The sequence below is a fragment of the Artibeus jamaicensis genome, unplaced genomic scaffold, assembly GCF_021234435.1.
Source record: "Artibeus jamaicensis isolate MK-2021 breed Jamaican fruit bat unplaced genomic scaffold, CSHL_Jam_final contig_525, whole genome shotgun sequence".
Lineage (NCBI taxonomy): Eukaryota > Metazoa > Chordata > Mammalia > Chiroptera > Phyllostomidae > Artibeus > Artibeus jamaicensis.
Window position 1 is genome coordinate 11942656 of NW_026521874.1, and position 18496 is coordinate 11961151.

At 49.8% G+C, this 18496-nt stretch overlaps 1 protein-coding gene across 4 annotated transcripts in view; it reads left to right on the forward strand.

The window, feature by feature from the left end:
* Positions 1-6280: 6280 nt before the first annotated feature.
* The window catches only part of SSH1 (slingshot protein phosphatase 1), a 56105-nt gene continuing 43889 nt past the window's right edge, over positions 6281-18496 (forward strand). Inside the window, exons 1-2 of one of the 4 annotated variants that reach the window (XM_037156296.2) lie at positions 6281-6513; positions 10970-11010. In XM_037156296.2, the coding sequence (XP_037012191.2) occupies positions 6445-6513; positions 10970-11010 (110 nt within the window). In that variant the 5' untranslated portion in view covers positions 6281-6444. Of the gene's footprint in view, positions 6514-10969; positions 11011-12634; positions 12876-18496 lie in introns of those variants that run through there. The other 3 variants (XM_037156294.2, XM_037156298.2, XM_053669739.1) reach the window with 3 other exon arrangements.

Here is an 18496-nt window from a genome sequence, read left to right on the forward strand (position 1 = left end):
CCAGTTGTAAGTACTTGAATGATCTCATTTAATCTCACAACATCTCTATAACTAGGTGCTGTCATTATCATTCCTTCCTTCAATTCAAAAACTTGCTCCCAGTATCCACGAAAGCTAAACATACAACTATTGTAAAACCCAGCGGCCCTAATCTTACGTAGATCTCCGAGAGAAACGAAAACAAATGCCAAGCAAGAGGCTTGCATAAGAATGTTCATGGACCCAAACCAGAAACGACAAAATCTCTATCAGCTAGCAAATTGTGGTGTTTTCCGACAAGGCACACCGTGGAATATTAAGCAGCAACGAAAAAGACAAATACCGCTACACACAGCAACCTGGATGAGTCTCCCAGTCCTTGTGTGAAGCGGAAGAAGCCAGACAAGAAAAATCCCATACTGCATGATCCCATACATGCGAAATTCAAGAAAAGACAAGACTTTTGGATGGTGATAGAGGAGACGGAAAGAGCGATTACCTCGGGGGGAGGAAGGAGCAAGAGGGAATATTCTAGGATGATGGCAAGACGCACCTTTATCTGGGTGGTGTTTGCCAGAGCGTAGGCATACGTGAACATTCATAAGCTGTACATTTAAGAATAAGATGGGTATACTTAATACCATTGGAAAGAAAGAAGGAGGGAGAAGGAGAAAGAAAGAAGGAAGAAAGAACGAGAGGGAGGAGGGAGGAAGGGAGGAGAGAGAGAGAAAGAAGGGCCTTGCTCATGGTAACAGGGCCTGTGATCAGAGGCTTACAGCTGAACCCAGGTTAGGGATGCCCGGTCTAGCAAATAAAAATACAAGGTGCCCTGTATTTGATCTGGGCGATCTCTACGCAGACAATGCCCCAGCCCCGCCTCCAGGCAATTTGTATCCAGAACTGGAGCACTAGGCCACCGGGCTAGAGAGCTTCATTGAGTGACGAGAGCCAAGGGTCTCAGGGACAACACGGGCACTTTCCACACAGCAGGGCAGGACGCTGGGGTTTCAGAGAGTCCTGTGCTCCGTGTAAAAAGTGTATTCGGTAGTATTATTTAATTTGGGGAAATGAGGTAAGGGGTGAATCCCTATTGTTTTCATGACACAGACTACAGAAAGTGAACTTCCACAGAACATTCTTGGCTTTTGGACTAAGTAGATGATATTCCCCAGGAAGGATGTGCAATTTTTAATCTTTAGCAGCAGGGGACATAGTTGTTTATAAAGTCAGTCCCCGTAGGATCTGACTTTAAAAATTGTTATCAATGGTGCTGTGTGAATGAATTCCGCTGTCTGTCGTCCAGTGGGAACAAGTTCAGGACACGCCACAATGATACGTGAACTGGGGTCGAAACGGCACGTACAACGCGATACCATTTTTGTCACATGAGGTGGTGTGTTCATGTTACACTGTTTGGGGCTATTTGCCCAAAATGTGAATGGCTTCTCTTTCCTGGTGGTGGGATTGGTGACAGGGTAATAGGACTTTCTTTACGTTTTCTGTATTGTATAAATCCTGGAGATAACGATTGTCTTAAGACTCAGAAAAGTTATAATGAAGCTCATTGTGTCTGAGAGAGAGAGTGTGTGAGGGGGTTAACTTGTTACTCTGTGACTTCACATGGCTCCCCGACAGAGTCTGACCCCCCCGTAAACCATCCTTCTGCCCTGGCCTGAGTGTCCCCCCACCCCCTGAGTGGCTGGGAGACATTGTTTATCAGCCAGCCAGTGGGTCAGAAAGATCCTTGATTCCTAACACTTTAGCCAAATAAACAAAAATGACTTCCAAAGGTCTTTTGTGGCCTTTTAGCACAATCAGTAAACTGGACTTCAGAACAATTTCTCAAGGGCCTTGCGATCACCCCACCGAGTGAGCCTGATACCCCTGTGGGACTTAGGGCGCATCCCTTTCTCTTCTGGGGCCTTACTTTACCCAACTGTAAAATGGGCAGATTCAACCAGTTGGGTGTTTCTCAACTTTTTCTTTTCCTTTTTCTTTTTTACTTAATTCTTACCCTAGGGTATGTTTTTATTGATTTGAGAGAGAAGAGGAACATTGATGTGAGAGAGAAACATCGACCAGTTGCCTCCCACATGCACCCCAACCGGGGATCAAATCCCCAACAGATATGTGCCCTGACTGGGAATTGAACCTGCAACCTTTCGGTGTACAGGACGATGATGCTCCAATCGAGTCTCCAGGCCAGGGCCAGCTCCCTTCTCTTTACCCTTACTTTTTGGAGTTTGCCTACTCTTCACCCACAGTTACCTCTTTGGGGTGCAGGGATAGTGATAAGGCCAGGACCTTGGAGCCAAAGCAGACTCGGTAGGTACCCCAGCTTTGTCCTCCTTACCCCTGTGCTCTTGGCTGGTCCTGAAGGAAACCAGAAGGCAGTCAGGAGGTCACAGGGCCGAAGGTCCAAGTGCACGCGCTTCAGTATCCACCCCTAGCTCCACCCCTCATGGTCCCCAGGATCTCAGCCAAGTTCCCCCTTAAAGCTTTGTAGGCAGAACTGGAAAAAAAAAAACAACTAAGTAACTAGAGACTTTCTATAACCGCAAAATTAAAATGAAATAGTGATTGCCACAGGACACAATGCACAGTATATGCCCAGTATATATGGTAAACAAAATTCAACGGAATAAAAATGTAAAGATCTTGTTGCCTTTATTCAATGACTCATGGATCTAGCAGCATCCAGTCTAGCAGATGGAAAGGACATCCGACGTGCTGTACGAAATGAAAGGCTCTTATAGACAGAAGGGAGCTGGAACAGGGAAGTTATATCTGCTGCACAGAAAAGCAGATTGGTCATGACAGGAAGACTTTCCTTTAAGGGATGAGAGGGGTTTATTGGGCAGATTTCCTAACTGGTACCGATCAAGCAATTCCTGGCTGACTTGTTTAAAGATTCTATTTCTGGGAGAGTTGGAACTGTAATTAAGTTAAATCTAGGTTTGATCACATGGCGCTTAGCATAAGCAATTCCATTTTGGGCCTGTTGTCTTGTTTTTAGGCCCCGGCCAGGTAGCTCAGTTGATTAGAGCATCATCCCCTTGTGCCGGGGTTCCAGGTTCCATCCCTGGTCAGAGCACATTCAGGGGTTAACCAGTGAATACGTGAGTGGGTAGAAGAGCAAATTAGTGTTTCTATCTCTCTGTCTCCCTCTCCCTTCCTTTCTCTCTAAAATCAGTCTTTAAAAATACGTGTTTGGGTTTGAGAAGTGAGATATCATTGGTCAACTGAATATTGTCCATACTTTTGTTTTATACTGAACATTTAAAATAAGTGCTTAATAAGTATGGCAGCCTGTCCAGCAACAGTGAAGCTACAGGCACAGGCGTGTTGGGTCAACCGCTCCAGCATGAAGAGGGGGGTTGCCATCTATAAACTTCTTTCCCCAAACGAGAGCCACTCCTGACAAAGCTCTCAAACAGAACAGAGTATCTAGTCTTCCCTCTCTTAAAACATAGCTGCATTTCTGACAATTTAGTAAAGAATACTTTGCGTTAATATATAAAACGGAGTTAGGTTCTGGCTTCAGATAATTATGAACCTGGTTTTCATCCAAGGCAGGTGTCTTGTGGGAACGGAACGATTCTTTTCTGAGTGGCTGTCCCGTGCATCGCAGGACATTCAGCCTTGCTGGCCCCTCCCTCTAAACTCCAGTAGCACCGGTAGCTCTACCGTCCTCATTGGTTAGACAAAAAATATCCCCATAAATTTCCTCCCCCCGCAAAAACGCTCCATAGGGGTGGTAGTGCCCCCGCTGAGAATCACCTTTGAGACAAAAGGTGCAGGAGGCCCAAACCCCTGGATCTGAGGGAGGCAGGGGGAGGGACCTAGGAGTGCACCTGGGTTTCTGGTTGGGCGGTGAAATGGATGATGGAGCCAGTTTGTTAAGATGGGAGGCTGGACTGGATCACTACCTTTGCCATGTGCCAGGGAAGGGATTTTGAATGAAAGAAAAGCTTCCAATTACCGAGTCAAGCTAGCACCACTTTCCTGGTATCTTACTCCACGTCCCTCTCTCCATCCCCATACTGGCCTCCTCTCCTGGGGGAAGACAGCAGCAGTTCCCTCGCCGGTCTTCCTTCGCTCCTCTGGCCCAAAAGTCCAGTTTCCACACAGCAGCCAGAGCTTCCTACAGCGCCCCCTGCCTCTTGCCATTCTCCAGAAAGCCTCCCCAGACTTCCCTGCCCCCAAACAGCTGGCTGTGAGGAATAAGAGTGAGGAAATAAAACGGAGTCACTAGAGTCATGCTGCTAAATTACTAAAATCAAGTAGGTTGAAGTATGAGGAAATGGATTCTATTCTGGTTCTAACTAGCCTGGGAACTTAAACTTATGAACTTTCCAGTCCTGTGTCGATGCCTGAGTATACATGAGTCCTCCAAATTACCCTGTGATTAGCCCCGAAGGACTCACATATCCAGACCATCTGGCATCCATCATCCAGACTGCCTCTCCTCTGACTGGGCCTCCCTGACTGGTATGGTCCTGGGCCAATCCTAGGCTAAGAATGCGGGACTGAGTATTCTCAAGAATGTGCTTTTTATTATAAGAAATCTTAACTTTCTTTTTCGGAATATTTCTGGGGTTTTGCCTACCTATGTTTCTGGTTTACAAACCCTAAGACCCTTGAATAAATCTTTAGCATTTCTTTCTAGCCAATGTTTTCTGATTCACTTATGCTTAATTGACACTGGGTTTCTGGACACATAGAAGGAATTCACATAAAAAGATTAGCAAAATAATTTTCAAAATGTGCCTAGTATAGTAGTACCTCCTTATCCATGGGGGGTACGTTCCAATACCCCCAGTGGGTGCCTGAAACTGTGGATAGTACGGAACCCTATATATGCTATGATTATTCCTATACATACATACCTATGGTAAAGATTAATTATAAATTAGGCACAGTAAGATATTAACAACCACCATAATAAAATAGAACAATTATAACAATATACTGTAGGAAAAGTTATGTGAATGTGGTCTCTCTCAAAACATCTTACCGTACTGTACTCCCCCTTCTCTTTCTGGTAACATGAGATGATAAAATGCCAAACCAACCCCCTAATGTCTTTAACCGCCCCTCACTTGCAGTTAAGTGGTTTGGTACCACTCCTTTTAGGAGATCCCTTGCTGAGGTCTTCCTAGAGGGTTAAAGCTTTCTGGCACAATCCGTTTTCTGTTTATCCACCCCTGCCCCCAAATTTAAGGCCTTTTCCGTTTTAACTAAGCACTTATCACACACTATGGCTGTAACTTTTGCAGCTTGAGGAGCAAGAAAACCAACACGAATTTCTTGTTCCTTTTTCACAATTTCGTGGATAGGTTTGCTCTTACCATAGGTTTTAACAACCTCAGCATACATTTTTTTTGCCTTAAGTCAAGAACTGTCACCTTGTCACTTTTCAAGGAAGCCCTCCTCAGCCTTGGCACGTCCAAATTGTGGTCATCCCTATCCTAGCACTTTGGGGCTATTACTAAGCAGAATAAGGGTTACTTAAACAGTAGCACAGTGATACTGAGACAGCGGATCTGATAACCAGCTACTAAGTAACTAACAGGTAGGGAGTGACACGGAGACAAAGGGATGATTCATGTCCTGGCTGGACTGAGCGGGATAGCTTGAGATTTCATGATGATAATCAGAGGGGTGCACAATTTAAGACTTATGAATTGTTCATTTCCGAAATTTTCTGCTTAATATTTTCGGACCGCGGGTAACTGAAACCGGGAAAGCGAAACTGAGTTAAGGAAGAACCACTGTAACGAGATTAACTTTTGTAAAATCCTTATCTATCTTGCTCACCGTTCAATACTCCGCGCTCAATAAATATTTCATAGATGAATGAGCAGATGAATGGCTTAATTTCTGCAAAGACTGCCTACAGGGGTTCCAGGGCAGGGATCAAGGATGTTTTAATTTCCTAGTCCCTGCGCCTCTCCACCCCTCTCGCGAGCAGTCCAGGCTGCGTTGCCATCCGGCCTCGGTTCCCACGCTAGTGCAGGGGGCAGGTCTCCGGAACCGGCGCTCGTAGACTGGTCTCCCAAGCTGAGGGCCCGGCGCCCCAGCTGGAGCGCGTGTGTTCAGCCCGCGCGGAACGTGACTGGCTGGCCCGTCAGGGCCTCCGGCGTCGCTATTGCTCCCGCGCCGCGCACGCGCGTAGCCCTGAGCCCCGCCCCCAGCCCTCCCCCCTCCCCTCCCCCCCGCTCCCAGCCCTCCCCCCCTCCCCTTCCCCCAGCTCCAAGTCCGGCGCGCGCCGGCGCGGGAGGCGGAAGGTGGGGGGCGGGGGCGGGGGCGGTGGACGCAGAGGGAGAGGGGCGGGCCCGGCCCGGCCCGGCTCGCCCCGGCCGCCCGCGCGCGGCTCCTAGAGCGCCCCGGGCCCAGCCCGGTTGGCGGCGGCGGTGGCCGTAGCCGGAGGCCTCGGTTGTGCCCGCCCGCCGCGCCGCAGACATGGCCCTGGTGACCCTGCAGCGCTCGCCTACGCCCAGCGCCGCCTCCTCCTCCGCCAGCAACAGCGAGGTGAGCCCCGGGCCCGCGGCCCTGGCGGCCGAGCAGCGGCGGCCCAGTAGCCGCCCGCACCAGGCCTTGGCCGCGAGTACGGGGCGGAGGGCGCTGGGGCAGCGAGGGGGCTGCTGCGAGCGGTACAGGGCCTGCGGGGAAACTGCTGTACCACCCCACCTGACCAGCCGGACTCGAGTGACTGTGTGGGAGACTGTGTGCGAAGTTGTGACCCCAGCCTGGTAGTGACTGCAGGATCCTGTATGCGAGTGTGAACCACCCCCCCACCCCCGGTCTGGGGGTACTGTATATTGCCTGTGTGATCCCTGACTGGGCGTGACTGCAGTGAAACTGTTTGGCTGTGACCCCTGCCTAGGGGTGACTTTGCAGACACGGTGTGTAACAGTGACGCCCCGCCTGGAGGTGACTATGCGGGAGACTGGATGTACGACTGAGACTCCTAATTGGCTGACTGCGTGAGACGCTGGTTCTGAGATTTGTGACCCTGTGGCTGGTCCAGCCCTCTCCCTGGGCGCCTGGCTGTGTGTATGTGAAACTGTGCGACTTTCACTGCATGTGAGTGTGGCCTGTGTTCTGGAAACTGCGCCAGTGTAATGCTTCGAGAGAGGCCACCAGCGTGCCCCCATGAATGTGTGAGATTGTTTCCTTGATTTCGTGCCCCTGGAGTCCTGGCTCCTGGTGTCAGTGGCTGTGCCTGTGTCATTGTGACAGTGACTAAGTAGGCTCAGGGTGCTGTGTGACTAGTGTCCTATGTCTTTGTGTGCAGCAGAGTCTGGGTTTTTCCTTTTTGTAGTATCTCTGGGGGCTACATGTTTACCTGCATCTGACTGTGTTGCAGAGGCTGATTCTGGTGCTTCTGCCATTGCACAGATGCATCCTGAGGCTGCAAGGTTACCCTGCACAGGATTCTCTGGGACTGTGTGTGATCAATCCAGCCTACGTGTGGCTGGCTCCTTGTTCTGGGGTCATTGGGAAATTGGTCCTCTGGAGCCTACAGTCAACAGGACTGCAGTAGACTGGGGCATCAGCCCTCCAAGCAGGTCTTTGTGGCAGCTGCAGGGCCCACTTTCTTGTCCCCACTCTTGCCCACTTTCTCCTGGAGAACCAGTTAAGGCCTTGGGTCTGAACTTACATCCATGGCAATGCTGAGTGCTGGCTTGAAGATAGAGCAGCTGGAGGAGAAGACTGTGGACTGTTTGGAGAAGGAAGAGAAGGCTGGAGGAGGAGGAGCCCTGCAGACCCAGGAAGTGGCCCCGCCAGCATCTGAGCTACATAGGCCCCTTCTCTATGGGGGAAGTTGACTGAAGTTCAGGAAGGTTGGTGTGTGTCTGTGAGAGACAGATATGAGGACTTGGATATGGTTTAGCAACTCCATCTGTCCCACTGGCTCGTGGCAGGGTAGATCTTTGGCCTGTCCTGCTGGCACTGGCAGGAAGGAACATTTTCGGACTGGCTGCCCTCCCCTCCTCTCAAGGAGAGGCTGCTACATGACTTATCTTGTCCACAGACAGAAGATTCTAGTAGTCCCTCCTCTGCATGTTGAGAAGGGACATGGGTGGCCATTGCCTGTGGCCTGGGAGCCAGGCTGCAGTCATTTCTGTCCTCCCCACAGAAACATCTGTTCCCTTATTGCCATCTTGTGATTGACAAAGTCCTTCTCTGCAGTTAATCCCATGTTTGCTTCTCAGCTATACGAGATGAGTGGAGATTCAGTGTGAGAAAGGGCCTCCCAGCCTGGATCTCTGGTTCTAAACCCCACGTTCCTGGCATTACTTACACCAGATCTATCCCTGCCTTAGACACATGAAAAATGCTTTATTCCGTTATTTCTTCGCTGAGATATAATTCACATACCATAAATGCCCCACATGAAGTGTGTAACTCAGTGGTCTTTGGTGTATTCACAAGGTTGTGCAGTTGTTGCCCCTGTCTCATTCCAGAACATTTCCATTACCCCAGAAAGAAGCCCCCTACCTCTTGGCCGTCACTCAGAGCTTTCCTCCCACCATCCATCACCCACCACCCCTGCACTCACACCAACTCTAGGCAGCCACTAATGTACTTTCTGTCTCCATGGATTCGCCTGTCCTGGGCATTTCTTGTAAGTGGGATAATATAATGTGTGGGCTTTAATCTCTGGCTTCTTTCACTTACGTCACGTTTTCAAGGCTCATCTGAGGCGTACGCTGCATCGGTACTTCATTCCTTTTTATTTCCGTTGTATTGATGAACCACATTTTGCTGGACATTTGGGTTGTTTGCACTAGAGACATTTAAAGTTATTACATAAAGCACAAGGTGCCAATGACCTGATACACATAGACTCTAACTCAGCCAGCTTTTATTTGACTTGCGTCAATCAGCAGCACTAGTTGCCCAGCGAGCGAGCCCAGGCAGGACTGTTTCCTGGAAGGCAAGGCTTCCAGGTGGGATGAGGCGTGGGAAAGCAAGACTGAACAGAGCTAGCGTCTGCGTGCTGGCCAGAGACCTGGGCCAGGTGGCTCTGCCTCTGGCCTGACCTTCCTCAGCTTACCTCCCCTCTCTGGGCCTCAGCTCATTCAAAAGGGCTGAGTTCCCCCCTTGTGTGTGTTCTTTGACAAATGTGGTTTGTTTCTTTGGAGTAACTGACCTGACATTGCCTTTTATGCTGACAATCACAAGAGAGTGACCAAGAAGTATCTACCCCCAGATCACTTCCTCATTCATCAAAATTCTCCTTTGAGGCAGAGACACTTAGGGCAGTCGTGTCCTGACCCAGCCTGTCCTGCTGCATGGCGTGGGAACTGAGGGACATCATAGCCTGGCCAGCAAAACAATCCTCCCTTCTCTCTTAATCGTTTTCTCCCTTTTTTCCCCAGTCTTTAATCATCTCACTTAAGTCATTTTACGGTTAACCTTATCTCATTCCTTGGTGGGAATAGGTAGAGGGCACGAGAACAGATAAATCAATAACTGTCAGGAGTGGATGGTCCCATTGTTGTTTCTGACAGACATTCAAGATGACGACTTTTCTCAGGGACATGCCCAGTCCATTTTGCCTGCGGGGGTTGGGTCAGAGTTTCTGAGCCTCAGCACTGCTGACGTTGGGGCCGACAGTTCTTGGTTGCGAGGGGCGGTCTTATGTATTGCAGGATGGTTACTAGCACTCTGTCCTCTACCCACTAGATGCCAGTAGCACCCGTCAAAAAGAGCCTGCAGGCATTGCCCAGCATCCCCTTCGGAGCAGAGTTGCCCCCGGGTGTGAACTCTGGGTTAGCCCAGGCATGCCTGTCCAGGCGTGTTGTGGGGGGATGGTGTGAGTGGTTTTCTGTGTGCTTCACTTCGGGGCCTGAATCTCCTGGGCCTGTGATTTTTCTACTCAGTAAGGGGGAGTGTGAGAACTCACTGGCCACCAGTGTATGTCTGCCTTGGCATGAGTCTATACATGCATTATCCTAATACAACTAAGGGACTCCAGAACCCTCTGGCATGTGCCCCTCTCAGGCCAGGCCCCTCCCTACATTAGCTTGCACCCTTTTCCCATCGCTGTCAGGTTTCTGTCCTCGACCAGCCTTGCATCTCTCCCAGCCATCGCTACTTTCCAGGTTTCTCCTTCCCATTCAATGGGCGCCTCTGTGTAACATACAAAACATGCCAAGTCCCAGTGGTGCAGTTGTTTGCGGTGGGGATTGAGGCGGGGGTGTGTATTCTCATTTCAGTTTTCTCCTTGAAAGAGGGGGCAGGGGAAAGGAAAAAAAAAAGGAAAAATTACAGTTGGGGCTGAAGGTCTCGAGTACTATCAGAGCCCCCCCTTTTGTCTTTTTACCTTTTAGAAAATATTAAATGTCCCTCCTTTTCTTTCATTTACATAAATAAACTAATCACCTAGAAAGTTTTATATTCATCATTTAAGCCTTTTTGAGAACCAGCGAGAGCTTTTCAGATCCACGGCCCGCCGGCCTGATCCTGGCCACCCTTCATTGTGAAAGACCTGCCTGGAGTGTTGTTGTTTTTTTTTTTAAACCCGCCTGTTGAGGCTTAAAATGGTGTTGATCACTCAGCTATGGCCTAGTTTGAAGGAGGAAATGGATTATCTTAAAACACAGCCCCCTCCCCTTAAAAAAGAAAAACAGGATGAGATCCAAAGCAACCCTGGAAAGTTGAGAACTGGAGGCTGAGCGAGCGTGTGGAGCAGCAATGCCAGAAAGCCTTGTCCGATTACCAGATACCCGTCCACGGTGCTGCGGAAGGAATGTGGGTAAACTCGGGCAGCTTCTGGATTCCTCCGTGGGAATGGCTCCCAGGAGCGGCGTCAGCAAGGGATCCGTGTCAGTAAGGAAAGGGTGCCCTGTTTAGAAGTAGCCAGCTTTCCTGGACAGCTGTGTCTTTCTGACACCGAGCAGAAAACGTTGAGACACAGCCTGAGGCTTTTTGCTGGTGTTGTCTGTGGCGTGACTCTCTCTCTCTTTCTCTGTAGTTGGAGGCTAGCAGTGATGAAGATCGCAAGTTAAACCTCAGGTAAGCAGCCTTTTCTTTTCAGTCATGAAGTCTTTCTTCCAAGCAGGTAAGAAATACTCTTGTTTCTTTCCAAAAAGGAGAAGCCCTCAAAAAAGAACACACCAATTTTTTTAGTAGTGCCTTAAGAATTGTACATGTTTCATTCTAACTGGTGTGGCTCAGTTGGTTGGGTATTATTCTGCAAAGCAAAAGGTTGTTGGTTCAATTCCCGGTGAGGGCATGTGCCAGGGTTGCTAGTTCAGTCCCCACTCCAGCCACGTGTGGTGAGGCAGCCGAGTGATGTTTCTCTCTCATGTAGCTGTTTCCCCCCTCTCTCCTTTCTCCTCTCTTTAAAAATAAATAACGTCTTTAAAAAAAAAAATATATATATATATATATATATATATATATATATATGTTTAACTATAGACTGTCTTAATAACATTATATAACATTTTGGAAAAAAAGAAAATTAATTGTCCTTATTCTTCTACCCTTACTCTACCAGTAAGAGATGAGCATCCTTATGTACCTTCTTCCAGATTTTACCCTTTGCTTTAAAAAAAATAAAATCATGTAATGTGTTCTCACATTTCTATCCTACTTTTGGTAAGATCTTTTCTGAGGTAAGGACATTGCTGATTTGAAACAGACATTCAACCCCCTAAGTTTATTAATTCAAGGTGGTTTTTTTTTTTTTTTAGTGCTTATGAGAAATCTTTAGCTATACTCATTTAAAAAATTCCCAAAGCTGTAGTCCTCAGTTGCTATATTAAAGAGTAGACACCAAAAGCAGTTTTGTTTTCCTTTGCACACATTTGAGGTTTTTTCCTTTGAGTATTTTGTCGGTTTACAGAAGATTTAGCGCTTCATTATATAATATATTCCTCTGTGCCAAGGAGCCATTCTTAAGCTCTGACTCTCACTTTGGGAAAAGTAAACAGCTTCAGGGATATTGTCCTTCAAAAAAAAATGTCGGTTTTATCTTGTGAGGAGGAGGAAAATTAATTGGAAAAGGAAATATGTGTGCAGAAACTGGGGTCAGGCATTCATTCCTGAGAACAGGCTATTCCCCTGGTCAACCTCACACGCAGCATGCAGAAGGGATGGAAATGTATTTAGCCTGTTTTTGAAGTTTCGGTGTGGTTGAGTGCAGGGAGGGAACATGCTTTTATTGTGGCACACATGATTTCTCAAGGTCATATATATGTAGGGACCTAATAGCCTGTAAAAATCAAAATGGGGCCCTATTTCAATTGTAGGGTCCTCATTTTAACGTCACGCTCTAGGAAGGACCAGTGACGATGACAAAGTTATTCTTTCACCTGGTGGTTTGGGCTGCTCAGGGTCTCGGTCAGGGCTGAAGGGCTGGGTCAGCCAGCCTCCCAAGCCGGGACGGTGACAGGCTGAGCTGCAGAGAGAGCACACCAGCATGTGGCTGTCTGCTTGGTGGCAGGGAGAGGGGAAGAGGAAGTGTGCTCCGTGGAGGCTCTTTGGGGGCAGGACTGGGAGAAGGGGCCCCTGAGCACTGCGGCAGCCGTGCAGGGCCCTCGGAACAGCCGCAGGTGCCCGTGTCCCCGCCCCTGTCTCCCTGCAGCCCTTACCTGGAGTCAGGTTCTCTTCAACCCTTTGACTCCCAACCCTTCCTTTCAGGGCTCTGGTCCAGGACCCAGATCTCTCGCTTTGTCTTTGGGGCAAAGAACTGTTTTTGGTTTTCTTTCATTGCCCTTAATCGGCTGACAGCATCATGTTTTGAGATTAAGAACTTACAAATAGCCCTGGTGGGGTAGTTCAGTGAGTTAGAGCAACATCACAATACACCAAGACTGCTGGTTTGATCCCTGGTCAGGGCATGTACAAGAATCAACCAATGAACGCATAGATAGGTAAGTGAAACAACAAATTGCTATTTCTCTCTCTCTCTCTTTCTCTTTCCCCCCTCCCATCTTCTTTCCTTTCTCTCTCTCTCTCTCAAATCAGTAAGTAAAAATGTTTTTTAAAAAAGAATTTACAAACATCTGTGCTATGAAAGTATGTATTTGCCCTTCTGGCCAGTGAAAGGCCCCTGTCTCGTCACCGTTGAGAGCCGGAGGGGTCCTCCCAAGTGGCAGCCCTGTGTGTCGCCATATTTAACCCCCACAATCCTCTGGCAGGGGTGGGGTTTTCTCAGCTCATAGGCCAGGAACCTGAGGCCCACGGTTGTGTAGGACATATATTCGAAGTGTGCCCTCTGGTGCCTGTCACAGTTGGGTTTATTGTACTGCTCTGCCCTTCAGACCAGTTCGTTCGTTCAGTTGAATCAGCTCTTTCAGACGTATAGGGGACAGAACTTGCCTAAGGTCCCCCAGGTGTTAGAGGCGGCACCAAGGCCAGAGCTGAGGACCACCACTGGGTGCTTCCCAGGATGTCACGTCACTCTAAAGACCACTGGGAGTTTCTCTTCACTGATCTCAGCAGGTCCCCAGTGCCACTGTGAGCTCAAGGAGACCCTGGGCTGGAGTTGGGGACCTGGTTCTGAGCCTGTGCTGTCCGGCTTGCTCCCATCACCTTGACATTGCACTCCCCTTCTCAGGCGGAGGACACCAGCCTGCCTGCTAACCCTTTTAGCCAAACAAGAAAGGCTCCGGTGTCCTGGTTTAAACTTTGACTGAAACTCATTCACATCCGCGTATTAATTTGCATTTTCAGGCCTTTTCTCTCTAAGCCTTTCCTAGAGAAAAAATGTTTGGAATATTCGGTGGTTTTTGCTTGTTTCAAGGGGAGGAGAGTTAGGGAAAGCAGATTTCTCTTTGCTTCAAATTGATCCTGAAGGGAAACAGATGATTTTGTTTCTAAGGGATGTTGGTAAGGGAGAAAAACGGGACAACAGGGTATTTATTCCTCTCCTCCTCTGCCTCTCTACCCGGAATTGATGGGTTTATCTTTGGGGTTACCTCCTCTCGCACATGCTGTTTTTCAGTCTTTCCTGCTCCCTGAGTAATGCTTTATTATTTTTTTTTAATTGATCGGTTTTAGAGAGAGAGAAGAAGGGGAAGAGAGAGAAACATTAATTTGTCGTTCTACTTACCTTTGTATTCATTGGTTCTTATATGTGTCCTGACTGGGCGTTGAACCCACAACCTTGGCACATTGGGACGCCACTCCAACCAAGTGAGCTATCTGGCTGACTATGGTCTTTCTCTAAGCCAGTTCCTTTTTCAGTTGGCCACAGCCCTCACAGCCAGGCCCAAGTGTTCCCACCCCAAAGGCTCACCACTCCCTTCTCTACAGAGGAAGCAGGTAGCTCTGGTTTCTACATCTGTTCCACGTACTACACAGGTACATGTGCTTTCGTTTCGTTCCCTGCCTGCACACAACATCTCAACAGTTTAAACACATTAACTTAGTTGTGAGCCTGCAGTAAATTGTGTGTGCGTATGAGAAAGGACAAGGCGTGGAGGAGAGATGTGGGGTTCGGGGTCAGGCAGGTGCAGATTCAGAACCTGGCCCCGGTGCTAGCAGCCGAGTTCCTTTCCCTCTGTGTCGCTGCACCTCTAGGGGTCTCAGCCGGTTCATCTGTAAGAGGGCGATAAACTCCGACCTTTTAGGGTTGTCAGTAGTTTGAACGGGGCTCCTCCCAGAGTCAGGTCCTTGATGGGCTTAGAGTGTGGTTACTGTGTAGGGCTTTGGGAGCTGTTGCTCATGTCAGTGTTAGTTCACAGCGTCAAGTGACGGGCCGACTCCCTGCAGGCGTTGGGCCTGCGGTGTCTCGCTGGGCCCGCCCTGAGAGGGCCACCACGGTGGGTACTCTTCAACCCAGAACAGCCTGCATTTTTCCCCTGGCTGCCTCTCGGTAGGATGGAAACAGCAGTGTGCGCTTGCAGGATCAGTGTTGCAAGTGAGCCAGTTTCTCTGAAGGCCTTCTGGAAAGTGTCTCAGGAACTGATCCTCTCCTGCCCAGAACAAAGCCGACTGATGCAGGGCGGCAGCGACCCCGTCCTCTTGCCCCGCTCCCCCTGCTCTGCCTGAGCAGGCTGCCGCTGGCCTCTGCAGTGCCCTCTTGGAAGCCGGGCTGTTCAGACTGTGGGAACTGGTGAGCAGATGGCCCTGTTGGCAGCCGCTCCTGGCTCCCTCGCCATCCTGGGAGCCGCCTCGGCCTGGCATGGGATGCAAGTGGTTGTGTGCCAGGCAGGGCCCCAGGAGAGAAGATGCCTGTGCTGTCTCCAGAGTGTGGATCCAGGGTGAATGGTTTTGGGTTTTTTCCCAGCATTTCCGAATCAAGCGCATGAAAATGTTCATTAGAGTTCTTTTCATTTTTTTCTTGCCTACCCAAGCCAATGTTTGGGCCAGAGCGGCAGGGTTTAGGCTTCTGTGTTTTATCTGGTTTCAGTGGTAAGCTGTAAAGTCCCTTAGACCTCCACCTTTCCCTTTTGGTCTTGACCTGGAATTCCCCAGAGGACCCCATTCTCTGTAGAACCTTTGGAAGCGTGGCTGTGCCTTCTCTCCCTCCCCCACAGTGTCACGGAGGGGTGGGGTTCTCGTGTCCTCATCTCCACTCAGGACCCTCTTCTCTTACACGCGTCCGCCCTCAGGGTTTTCTTTCTGCCTCTTGGCGATTTCTTGGCCTGGACTGTATCGACCCCATCGATACCCTGTCTGGTTAAGTTCTGCTCAGAGGTGTCAGGCACCCGCTGCGTGCAGACTCTTTGCGGCAGGTCGCCATTGCAGTTAGCTGTGGCTGTAGAATGAGTTAGCACGAAAGCTGGGGTCCAAAACAATGTCTGGTTATTATCTCGAGGTTTCCGTGGGTCAGGAATGCGGACGCGGGTTAGCTGCTCCTTGGCTTGGGGTCTCACACGGCTGCAGTGGAGATGTTGGCCAGGCCTGGGGTCTGATTTGAGGTGGGGTTTCTCTTCCAAAGTCACACTGGTTCTTGGCAGAATCATTGTCTTGCAGAAGCCGCGACAGCCCGCTTCTCTAAGGCTGACAGGAGGGACCACTGCTGCAGGGTCCTGGAGCTGGGTGCATCACAGGAGTGACTATTCCCTCACTTTTCCCTGACAGTGTCACCTAACTAAGGGAGCAGTCGGGATGGGGACTCACTCAGGGTGCCTGCACCAGGGGCCGGGACCTTGGGCCACCTGGGACTTCTGCCTACCAGTCTCAGTGAGTGGGACTCCCTGGGATGCCCGCATCTAACCCAGAGGAAACAGCCGTGTAACTGCGTAGGTTTCTGTTCGGCGCTACAAAAGCAGCAGGTGTGTATTATTTAAAGGCGACACCAGCTCAGGGATGCTCCGTCCTCGGCAGGGAGAGGGCAGGAGCGTCAGGATGCCACGGGGATTGACCACCAGCCGGCTACTGCCGTGTTCTCTCTACTCAGCACCCACGCCCTGGTCTGCTTCCCGAGGCGTGACATCTCTTGGGTTCATACCCACTTTGAATATGCGGGCCTCTGAAATACCACCTCCGCTGACCTTTAAACATTTTCTTCCCTGAGCTTTGGCCTTAAGGAGAAATGGGCCTGGGTTTGGCTGTGACCTCTGTCATCTTTCCCCTCGGCTGGCAATTAATGTGACCTCAGGCAGGCCTGTTTCCAATGGGCAAAGTCACACACACTTGTAGGGTTGCTGTCAGAATTAAATGTGGTCATCGCGCGAAGCTCTGCTCACACTCCCCGCCTGCGCCTCCTTCGGGGCCCGGCCCCTGTGGGTGGTGAGTCACGACTCTTCCATTTTCTTCCCACAGGCGGTTTTCTCTCTTCAGTGTTTCTTTGGGACTTGGTCCTTGTTTCATAGTATTAAGGGCACATGGCCACCCCAAGGACACGGCCTTCCTGGCCTCTACCTTCCTAGCGCCTGGCATGCCCTGGCTGGGCCGTCGAGGTCTTGTAAGTTCAGTCGTCTGTGATCTGTTTCACGTTGAGGAACTCAAAGCGGTTTGGACGACAGATGGGCACGAAGGACAGGTACTTTTCCTGTAGTTTCCCCGTGCAGTCTGGCACTGCTGGGTTGATCTCAAGGCCCCTCTGTCCAGATCTGTCTGCTCACGAGCCATTTGTTCAACACACATTTATTGAGCACCTACTACATGCCAGGCACTGCTGTAGTTGCTGGAAATAGAGCAATGAAGAAAACAAACCCTGCCCCTGTGACTAACATTCTGGTGGGTAGGATGAATAAGTGCGAAGTGTGTCAGGAGGTGCCAAGGAGAAAAGTAAAGTGGATCGGAGGGCGTGGATGTGAGCACTTCAGACACACCCTCCTCTGTGAGTGGCCTTATGGCACTATTTCATCAGCCTAGGCAAAGGTCCCGTAGGGAAGGCGCCGTTTTTATTCCCATTCTCTAGATGAGAAGACAAAGCCTCCGAGAGGTGAGTGGCCCAGTTTCATATGGTGCGAAGTGGCAGAGCCGAGACCTTCCTGCGCTATGGTTTTTCATTCCAGAACCTGTGCTCTTAACCCCAGAATTTAAGAGCCATCTCTACTGACCCTCCTCCCAGTTCCAGATCTCACCAGGGGCAGAGAGCAGGTCAGGAGCCCACCGGAAGAACTGGCTTTGCAGGCCGTCCCGCTGCAGCCCTAGTGGCCCCACTGTGAGCTGTGTGCTTTACAGGCGAGTCCTGTCACGTGACCTCCCTGCCTTCTACTGAGAGCAAGAATTGTAACATAGCCCCCTTCCCATATAGTCGCCTGGGCACCCTGGGAATGATAATGCGAGCTGTTTATTGGGTGCCCGTAGGTGCAAACACTGGGCTGGGAACTGTGCCCTTGATCTTGTCTTGTTGTCACCACCTGCCAGGAAGTGGGTACCTGCCTCCTTCGAGGAAACTACAGCTCCGAGAGGCCGGGAGGCCAGAGCCAAGGCTGGAACACAGGTCACTGTGACTCAGACACCCACGTCTCTTCCTCTCTGGTCTGGCTCCTCACGGGAAACGTGCAAATTTGTGTTCATCTCGTCCCTTCCTGTCCCCAATGCCATGGCATAGGCAGCGGCCTCCCACTGACTCCAAATTTGAAATACTGGAGTCCACAAACTTCTGAAATCCTGGGGCCATCATTACAGTTTTGCTGTTCCTCTCGGTTTAACTCAGGTATTATTCCCAGAAGTTTGTTGGAACATTTGATTTTTAAAATCAGAATTTGTGTTCAGTAGGCATTAACTATTTTTGTTGTTAGAAAACTCATCCTAGCGTGGAGACAAATGGGAACAGAGGTAAAGAGTTAATTTGATTCTGTTGGAACTTAATTAACTTTACTATTAAGGTTAACTTGAAATGAATTTTGCTCAGGGTAGCAGGTTTCATTAAACTCCAGTACTGGTGCCCAGACTTCAAGCGGGTGCTGTGGGACCCCTGTCTCATTCTTCCCACACACTCAGCACGTCAGGGGAGCGAGTGCACCTGTCAGCAGTGCTCGTGCAGGCTCTTCACAGGTGACAGTGGCAGTCACCCTCCAAAATGGAACCAAGCTGTGAGAGGGAGTCAGATAGCCTAGGTTCTGTCCCGAGTAGGCTCTCTGCTGTGCAA